Source organism: Epinephelus moara, chromosome 21 (assembly GCF_006386435.1).
Source record: "Epinephelus moara isolate mb chromosome 21, YSFRI_EMoa_1.0, whole genome shotgun sequence".
NCBI classification, from domain to species: Eukaryota; Metazoa; Chordata; class Actinopteri; order Perciformes; family Serranidae; genus Epinephelus; species Epinephelus moara.
In genome coordinates, this window is record NC_065526.1 from 27,301,822 (window position 1) to 27,310,566 (window position 8,745).

General features: G+C 38.2%; 1 protein-coding gene across 1 annotated transcript; it reads right to left on the reverse strand.

The window, feature by feature from the left end:
- Positions 1–639: 639 nt before the first annotated feature.
- LOC126382554 (SLAM family member 9-like) lies at positions 640–4,202 on the reverse strand. Its single transcript, XM_050032484.1, has 4 exons — positions 4,046–4,202; positions 2,639–2,950; positions 2,266–2,553; positions 640–1,808 (listed from the first exon to the last, which is right to left on the reverse strand). The coding sequence occupies exons 1-4, from the start codon at positions 4,092–4,094 to the stop codon at positions 1,678–1,680; spliced, it is 780 nt and encodes a 259-aa protein (XP_049888441.1). The 5' UTR covers positions 4,095–4,202; the 3' UTR covers positions 640–1,677.
- Positions 4,203–8,745: the final 4,543 nt, after the last annotated feature.

The following is an 8,745-nucleotide window of genomic DNA, read 5'->3' on the forward strand; positions in this document are numbered from 1 at the left end:
GATTGGAGCAGTCTTTATGCTTTATGTCATTCATTCTCAGCATCCTGTTTGCCAAAGCACATTTTTTGATTCAACCACTAGGAGTCACCAACATCACAAAATATCCAACCCCACACATAGAGGCTTTTAAGTGTGCTGCTGTGTGAATATACAGTGATGTAGACACACCTAAAATCTGACTCGATGTTACTGCAGCTCAAGTAATGTAAATGTAATGCAGTCAGTAGCAGAAAAGGCCAAGCTGTCAGAATGAAATGTAAACTAAAGCAAATCAACATGTATTTTGCAGATAAAAAAGAGAGCATGGAAACTACACTATATGAAGTTCCTCAGGTAAGCTTTTTTAAAAACATCACTCCCCCAAATTTGCCTGACACAGGAACAGAGTTTTAGATTGTGAGCAATTAAATAATAAAGTCTGGATTTGAGGAAATGGGCAAAATGAAGAAATGTTTTCCAAATCACAAACTGTGTTATTTGCTTGTGTTTTATTGCAGTTTTTCATCATTTTGATACATTGTTAGAATCAAAAATAACATTTTTTGAGTAACAAGGACACACACACCAAAACTGTGTTTCAGCTTTGCTATAATATCAGCACTGATCAATTCCTCACTGAAACACTCACAATATACCAGAGGGGATCTTTAGGCTTTTATTTATGAACACATTCACAAAACATATACGATGATTATATAGCTTTAGTAAGTGTCCAGTAATGGTGCATGTACCAGATTTACACATGATTCAACAAACTCTGAAACATACTGTACATATAAACACACACTTATACATGCTATCTTTTTTAGAATATTGCAAGTAGGACCACATGCATGAATGGATTCCTGAGTGGGCACAGACCCAGGGGCCCAAAGTGTCAGGGGCCTTCACCTGCAAAATGTCACTCAAATCAACACATACCGAGCAGGAGAAAACTCAAAACGACCACAAAGAGATGCGAAAGAACTGCAAAGAGACACAAAATAATGAAAACTAAAGAGGCAAAACAATAATAAAGTCTGTGTGTCTTGCTTCTGTGTAGGAAAGGTGGTAGGGCCTTTTGCATGTTTGAGCCCAGGGGCCCATTGTCCTTGTTGGTCTTAATCATATACAAATAGAAAGTTTTTTTCCCCAAGATAACATCCTCCAAAAACGTTTTTAGACATGCTCATCTCTGTACAATTATTTTACAAACAGTAAACACAGTGATTATAGATCATCAAGAATAATCAGCATGTGTAGTAAAGGTGCACTGTGGAGTTTTCTTGTGAAGAACAATTTCTACATTAGATTTTACTCACTAAAAATGCATTGTGAATATTTTTGAAACCTCACAAACATGTTGAATCCATTGCTTTTCCAATTTTTTTTTCACGAATATTTTATATGCTGTTTACATCCACGTTTGCTGACTCTTCTAACTCCTCGCCTTTGTTGGTGTATTTCTACATTTCTTGGTGTGTTACTGCCACCAAGTGTCAGTCAGTAGAATAGCATGAAAACAGTGGCAGTAATGTGCACCATCTCCCCTTGAGAGCTCGCATGCACAATATATACAGACACCCTCTCACTAAAACAACTGCTCCATAGTGCTACTAGAGGTCAAAAACTCCCCAGGCTACCTTTAACTAAAAGCTGTGAGAGATATGTAAGATTGGTTTGTGGAAAACTATTTGTTCATTTTTTCTTCTTGAGTTTCTCCATGAGGTGAACAGTGATGACGGCAGACACCATGATGATCAGACCAACAGAGAACACCACTGTCTTCACCAGGCACACAGAGATACCAGGAGAGAGACTCTCTGAATCTGGAGAACAACAAAACAGGTGGTGACACAACAGATCCAGACTGTGACACTGCAGCACAACAGGAGTGGAAGGAATAATCAGTTATTCCTCTTTTGTGCTAATTAAACAAACAAGTTTCAGGGGCCGACCTATATGTTCTGTAGTATAAATTACAATGAAGGAGACAAATGTCACATTCTGTGCCAAATACAGAAAAACTGCATTAGCAAAAATAAATACAACTGGTTTATTGAATAATTATTGTCATTTGATGTTCCTTCATTCATAACATTTCTGTACTTTCTAGTTTTGTTTGTATTTTCCCTCTACAGCCTGACAGGGTGGTTGAGGCATGTGCAGAACTTATTTATCAGATATTTCTTCAAAAACAAACAAACAATAAAACAAACAGACAAACAAAACGATTACGGTATTTTCTCTAAGCCTGACTTCAAACAATTTGTTGTTCAGTCTTACCAGCATGTTGGGGGCAGAATTTTTCAGTCATTTTAATGTCTTTTGCCCAGCTGACCTGGTTGCTGTGGTTACAGATGATTGAGCCATTCAGGTCCAGGTAGACCTGGAGAGAAGCACCAGAGGTTGTGACCTTTGATTGCTCTCCTCCCTCCTGACTGCAGGTCTGGGTGTCACATCTAAAAGTGCTGCTGATGTGAGAGTCCTGTGTTCTGCAGGTCACAGTGACTTTACAGGAGTCTGAGCTGTTGGACACAGAGTCCACTGTCAGGTCAACTGGAGACACTGGATCTGAGGAGGGAAACAGCAGGTGTGAAGAGTTTTAGAAACATGACATAAGAAACTCTATCAGTGTATAAAATGTTCACAAACCAACCTCGAACTATGACCATGTATTTAGCCAGTGTTTGTTCTCCTTTAAAGCCGAATACTCGTGCAGTATAAACTCCACTGTCTGTATGTTGCAGATTCTTCAGATTCACAGAGTAGTTTTTCACAGGAAACTCAAGTCTTCCAGTGTAACCAGGAGAGACTACTGGATCTCTTCCAGGTGAAAATCTCACCAAAATAGCTGTTCTCTTAAAGTTCCACTCAACAAAAGAAAAATCCTTAAGACCATCAGCATTTATGACCTCCAGAAGCACATCCCCTCCCTTCTTCACAATCACAAGAGTCAGAGCACTGGACCCTGTAAAAACAGTAGACACATCATACAATAAAAATCACACAATGTGTTTGTTTTTCTTTGTCAGTACTGAATGATTATATGTTTTGCTTTGTTGTTTCTCCTGCTTGCCTATTATTCAGTATGTTCAAAACTTTGCTTGAAGTGAACAGACATGTAAAACAACAAATATTTCACCATCCTTCTCCCAATACTTACAACTATGGCTACTACTAATAACTCCTTGCCCTAGGATAGAGGTTTAACTAAGCCCAGTCAGAGTAAGATGGCGTTTAAAGTCGTTACTTTTCTTTTCAACTCCTCAGAGTCTTTCCACGTTGTCTTCATCTTTCTTCAACCTTGTCCTCTTTTGTATTCCAACACTATTGTTCAGCATCCTGATCCTTTGCTCCTTCTGTCCATGTGCCAAAGTGGCCTAGAGCAAGAACCCCAGATTGTTCTCAGTGAGTGAATATCAGAGAAAATCATAATAACATTTACTTTATGTAGTTTTAAAATAAAGCTATCTATCAATATTTTCTTCTTTTTTAAACTTCGCCTATGTTACTTTTTAATCCAGAGGCCTTGACTTCTAATGCTCGGCATTGAAAATTAGGGAACTTGTTTACGACTCTTTTTTCCCCTGAGAACCAGATTGTTTTTATGTTAATAAGCTGAATCCCTGTTGACAGGAAGAAGTGAAAAGTTTTACTCCACATCAACTAACTTGACAAAACCCCTTCAGGCCCTCAGTGATGTAGTTTGAGACCTAAATGTATTAAGACTGTTTTTAAAACCTGCACAATGAAGCAAGGCATATTCACTGTCATAAAATCATTCAACGCTGTGTTTCCTTCCTCTCTTAGAAACGTAGAAACCAGTCCCTCTCCATAGATATGTCATCACTTTTTAATGTTTTGCATGGTTATACAAACAAAGGAAGGATCATTAATCTCGTCTTCCCAACTGCTCTGATAAAACAGCACATTCAATCAGATAGCACACGTGTGTTGCCAATAATAAGATCAAATCTGAAGCAGCTTTATGATGTTCAGTTAACTGATCACAATAAAGAAGCCTAACATATCTGTTGACAATATTTCAGTAGTTGTATCCTACCTTGTGCCTCTATGCAGACCAGCAGCCCCAGTATCACAAAGACAGACATCACAGAGTCTCTGTCAGTGTCCCTGTCTGACTACACAATGCAATAATGTGTGTGTTCTGTTTTGCTCTGACACACACACACCACCGGGTTGAAGCCTTGTCACAGCTGCGTTCTTCCACTCAAAGCCACAAAATCTCGCTCATAATGTGAGCAAATGAACTTCTCCTTTCAGACTTTCTCTCTGAGCTTTACTGCTTGGGATCTGTTGTGAAAGACTGAAATGATGTATTTCAAACCTTTGTCAGGAAAGCAAAGACAAAGAAAAGATGATAAACAAGAGTACTATTATAGTTTAACTTATCCTACAGGCCTCTTTGATATAATTTGAATGGTATTAGCTTAGGGACAGTTTTCAACATCATGTCATTTGACTGGAATTAAACAGGACAAAACATGAGGAGATAATGAGGGAAAGAAAAATGTTACAGTTGCATCAATATGCTCCAATACAGGATGCGTAAGGGTCAGTATGAATGCAGCATGGTTTTGTGCAAAGATACTCAGTCCCCTTTTCCAGAATAAATGTATGTCTTAAAGTGGCCGATGGCAAAAAAGAGTCAAACCTTTGTCACAGATGTTTCTCCTGTCAAAACCACATAAACATTCACCATGTTACCTTGTTTATGGTGTAAAGAAACTGATGTCTCTTTTCAAAGTTCTTTCCTGAGCTTTTTTTACTGCTTGACATCTGTTGATTAAGACTAAAATTATTTAATTCAGCCCTTTGTTAAGGAAGTAAAGTCTGTGAAAAGATGATAAACAGAAATATGATTATCTGTATCAACAAATCATGTAGGCTTCTTTGCAAAATTGGAATAAACAATAGGATTATATTTATGTTCTCTTTATTCATTAAAGAGGAACTAGTTCAGAGGAACTCGTAAGGGATCATTTTCAATGTTCGACCCATGGCCAAAGATTACTGGAAAGAAAAGAAAAAAAGAGATACGAGGAATCAAAAGACGGAAAATACATTACAACTGCATCAACAGACTACAGTACATAAAAACTACAAAAAAACAGTGTGTTTGCTGCAGTAGTTCAGGTTTTGCTTACTTAAATACCTGAACTCATCACTGGTGGCTCACTGCACTGAAAAAATAACCCCTTCTTTTCATGTAGCTCTATATTTAACACCTCTTGCATTTTCACAGAACTCAGTATGCATAAACAAAGACACCTGTGGTAACTATAAACGTGGCCACTTAAAACAGACACTGTGTGCCAAAGAAAAAGGAACCTGAAAAAGCACTTTTACACAGTAATTATTCTCCACTAAGAAACAGGAACACAGTTTAAAGAAAACCAACCAAAAGTAAAAAACAGACAGTGTTCTGTTGTTAATGCAGACATATTTGACCTGATCTTTTGAGCACTTTGCACTGCACTAGTGGTATAATGCAGAACACGTAAGAATATAGTTTGCTCCACGCTGATCTCAACAACAACAACAACAACAACAACATTGATACATTAGTCATCAGGCTTTATGTGCTGTTGTACATTGCATTTAGCATTAGGTCTGGTGTATACGTATGCAGCATGTGGCTACAAGCATGTGAAGCATGGTAAATCAGGAGCATGCATGCTTCGTAAAATCACTCAGATAAACAAGACGTTAAAAATGCTCAACAGTTTCTAGATGTGGTAAGATGATTAAGGAAGTGTTGGTTTTTTTTTAGTTCTTGCAGGCTACAACATTTATCTTTTTGGGCATCATGTCTGTTCTTCCCCCTTGCTAGACCGAAGCACATCTGAGTGTTTCCTCTCCCCTAGATTCAGGTTTAAGTTTTGATTTTGTGCCATAAAAATATAATTCTTAAATTTCATATTTTGCTTTTACCTTCAATGCATTGCAGATATCTAAAACGTTTAACAGACCAAGGTAGGCAGTTTAAATGCAGTTTAAATTGTTTTTTTTTAATCCAAATTGTGTAGTGCATTTGTTAAATTCACCTCATATTTGCCTTATTTATTCCTCGTTTACCTCTTTTTATTCTGTCAATCTGATTTACAATTGTCATATTGTGTGTGAAGCACAGTTAGAAGTAGTTTTGTCATGCTCTGGGTGACATTATGATAATGGAGCTTTAGTTTCTTAAATTTTGTGTATAACAACATCTGACAGTGTCCACAACATGAAGAGATTTTCTTCTGAGAATCCCAACAAGAATCGACTCTGACTCACGGTGAGAAGTGAGTGAGAAGAAGCCAAATCTGCCAAACCAACAATGACAGATTTGGTTTTGATGCGTCATCTGCATTTTGATGACATACAAGTCACTCATAATCTTTCCCAATCCACAATCCCCAGACCTCAAACCCATGGAGCAGAAGAACAAAGCTTTCTTTGCTTCACTCCAGGTAGGAATGCCAGCACGATGTCTTCAAACAGAATACCCAGTGTTTGCATTTATCTTGCCAATATGCAGTGTTTTGCCACTCTCATGTTAATCCATCTGCTGTTTCTCCTTAGTCACACATGCAGTATGAGTTTATGGAAGTGCTTTAAAGGATCAAATGCTGCCTGTTTATTTTAAAGGCCGAGTGTTGGAGGCTAGGCTCCTGCTTGCCAAAGCCTGGACTCAAACCCGAGCAGTGCGCAGACATGCTGATCAGTTTTTAGCCTCATCAGATGCATCTCTGCATCTATAAACTCTTTGTGAAAGAAGAGGCTTTACCAGCATTAACACTCAGGAAGAATGATCTGCCAACAGTTTTCACTGATCAGCCAGGGATTTTTACACTGTGGCTCAAATAATCTGTCTGCAAATAGAGAAAGGATGTAACTTGGATCATTTTCTGAATACATTTGCATCATAAATTACTGATGAAAATGTGTACATCAACGTCCAGAAAAGTAAGATCATTATAAAGCCTGGAATCTGTATTGTTATCCACTTAATATATTCATGCCAACTACGCTAGATCTGCTTAATATCTTTATAGTTTGATATTCTATTTCAGCTTGCAAACCTTGTTCTCACTCAAGGTGTCCAGCAATTCAAAACGAATATGTTATAACGTGTTTTCAGTGACAGGAAGAAACACAGTTACATTTAACTTGTTTATCATCAAGCAAATTGCTGTTTTTTTTTTTCTTTTTTAATCAAACTAGAGGACAATGATAAAATATATCATCCCTCAGTCTGGTGTCTGAGATCACAACAGAGTTTCATATTTGGACCATCAATTAAAAGCTGACAAGTGTGATTTATGAGACTTTCTGTATGCATGTAGAAAGGTCAGTGATAATTGGTCTTGTGTAGGGGTTGAGCCTTTTCAAAGTTTGAGTTTGACCTTTAACTACAGCACCCAAATGAGGCGGCCAAAATGCATCCTCAATGTTCAATACGTCCAGTGGCTTTGCACGTATAATGTAGCAGCTTCTGTCTGAGCTATTTGCACTCATCTGCTGTTCTGTTTTGGGGAAGTATTTGGGAGGGTGATAAGGGGAAGTTTGGGGAGGGAATTTAAGTTAAGTTACTGTAATGGAGATTTTAAGGATTTTAATGTTGATTTTTAAAAACATGCACATGGATGCTTCAGTGCAAGAATATCACAACAATAAATGTATTTGTGATGGCTCTCTGCATTACAGTTATACATAAAAGTCAAACAAGCTCATTAAAATGAAATGAAATTGCTTGAGTTTTAACTCATTGCTCTTTGCATGCTCTTTTCATGTTTGTTCACGTGTGTTAAAACACTGGAGCAAGCTGAGAACATCTAGACCTTCATCAGGCAAACCTGATGAAGGTCTAGTACTGAGCCGTCGCAAATAAATTATATATTACAAGTTAGACAGTGTGCGGGAGTCCGTTTGGGAATATTTACCATGAAGGCACATCATCTGACAATGATAAGGGCCATAAGGTTTGTTCCTACTTTAAGACTTGATCTTAAGGCTCTGTCTCTCTGTGTCCTTCCCTTCATCTCTTTTTAAATTCCATCTTCTCTGTGCTTGACCATTGGCAGTCCTGGGACCTTGTCTCTCTCTCTTGGCTGTTAGTGCCTCAGTCCCACATGTTGGATGTGGATCGCTGCCCTCATGGAGATTCAACCCCTCCTCCGGTATCTCTTTCTCCCTCTGTATGTTTGCTTCATCTCCGATTGTGTGAATGATGTGCTTCTGTTTTGCTTCTTGTATGTTTGTGTAGCCTTTCCTCTTTCCAGGTTACATGGCAGAGAGGTCATGTGGCTCATGCTCTAGATGTTTGGGGACACCCAGAGTCTGCTTCACATCCTCCTAAATCCATTTCTTAATATATGAAGCTCAGCATAAGTTCAATCAGCAAGACTTTCTTTATGCTGTATTCATTCACAATGCTCTCTCTGTATCCCACTTCCACCGTTTTCTATAATCAGCTGATTACCCTCTCCTAGTTAGCCAGTCAGACTTTGCCACAATCTCCTTCAGCCATTCAATGTTGTTACCACCTAACTTTAAATCTGTTCTCCTCTCTGCTCCAGTCAGCTGTCATTCTTGGCAGAAATTTCGCACCCTCCTCCTGAATGTTTACATTCAGTGTAAATTTTTTTGTCATTTGGATTGTCTACGCTATCATTTTATTATTTTCAGGACACAGCATCTTTACCATGTCTGTCTGTTTATGAAGAGGAATACCTCCTTAGTTGCTCTTCATGAAGT